The following is a 335-nucleotide window of genomic DNA, read 5'->3' on the forward strand; positions in this document are numbered from 1 at the left end:
GGCCGTGGCCTCCGTGTCCGGGGACATTGCGTCCGCAGCAGCCTGCTGCTGCTGCTGCTGCTGCTGCTCTGGTGGCTGCAGGCTTGCTGCTGCTTCTGCTGCTGAGAGAGAGCCCAGAAGCCGCTGGTGCATGGCTGAAGAGCTGACTAGGAGGCCCGGCGTGTTGCTGCTGTCCCAAGCTGCTGCTGCTGCTGCTGCTGCTGCAGGAGCAGCACCAGTCGCCGCGGCCGCGAGGAGGCCCCCCTCGCCGTGCGCGCGGGCGAGCTGCTGGCGCACCTCCGCCTCCAGGTCGCAGCAGCTCCTGCTGCTGCTGCTGCTGCTGCTGCTGCTGCTCT

At 69.6% G+C, this 335-nt stretch overlaps 1 protein-coding gene across 1 annotated transcript in view; it reads right to left on the minus strand.

Annotated features, from left to right (window-relative positions):
* Nucleotides 1–146: 146 nt before the first annotated feature.
* ETH_00040320 (uncharacterized protein) overlaps nucleotides 147–335 on the minus strand; it is a gene marked incomplete at both ends in the record, with an annotated part of 3,095 nt that continues 2,906 nt past the window's right edge. Inside the window, one exon of the mRNA XM_013374613.1 lies at nucleotides 147–334. Coding sequence (XP_013230067.1) covers nucleotides 147–334 — 188 coding nt within the window. The remainder of the gene's footprint in view (nucleotide 335) is intronic.

This window comes from Eimeria tenella, genomic scaffold (genome assembly GCF_000499545.2).
Source record: "Eimeria tenella Houghton genomic scaffold, Eth_scaff2190, whole genome shotgun sequence".
NCBI classification, from domain to species: Eukaryota; Apicomplexa; class Conoidasida; order Eucoccidiorida; family Eimeriidae; genus Eimeria; species Eimeria tenella.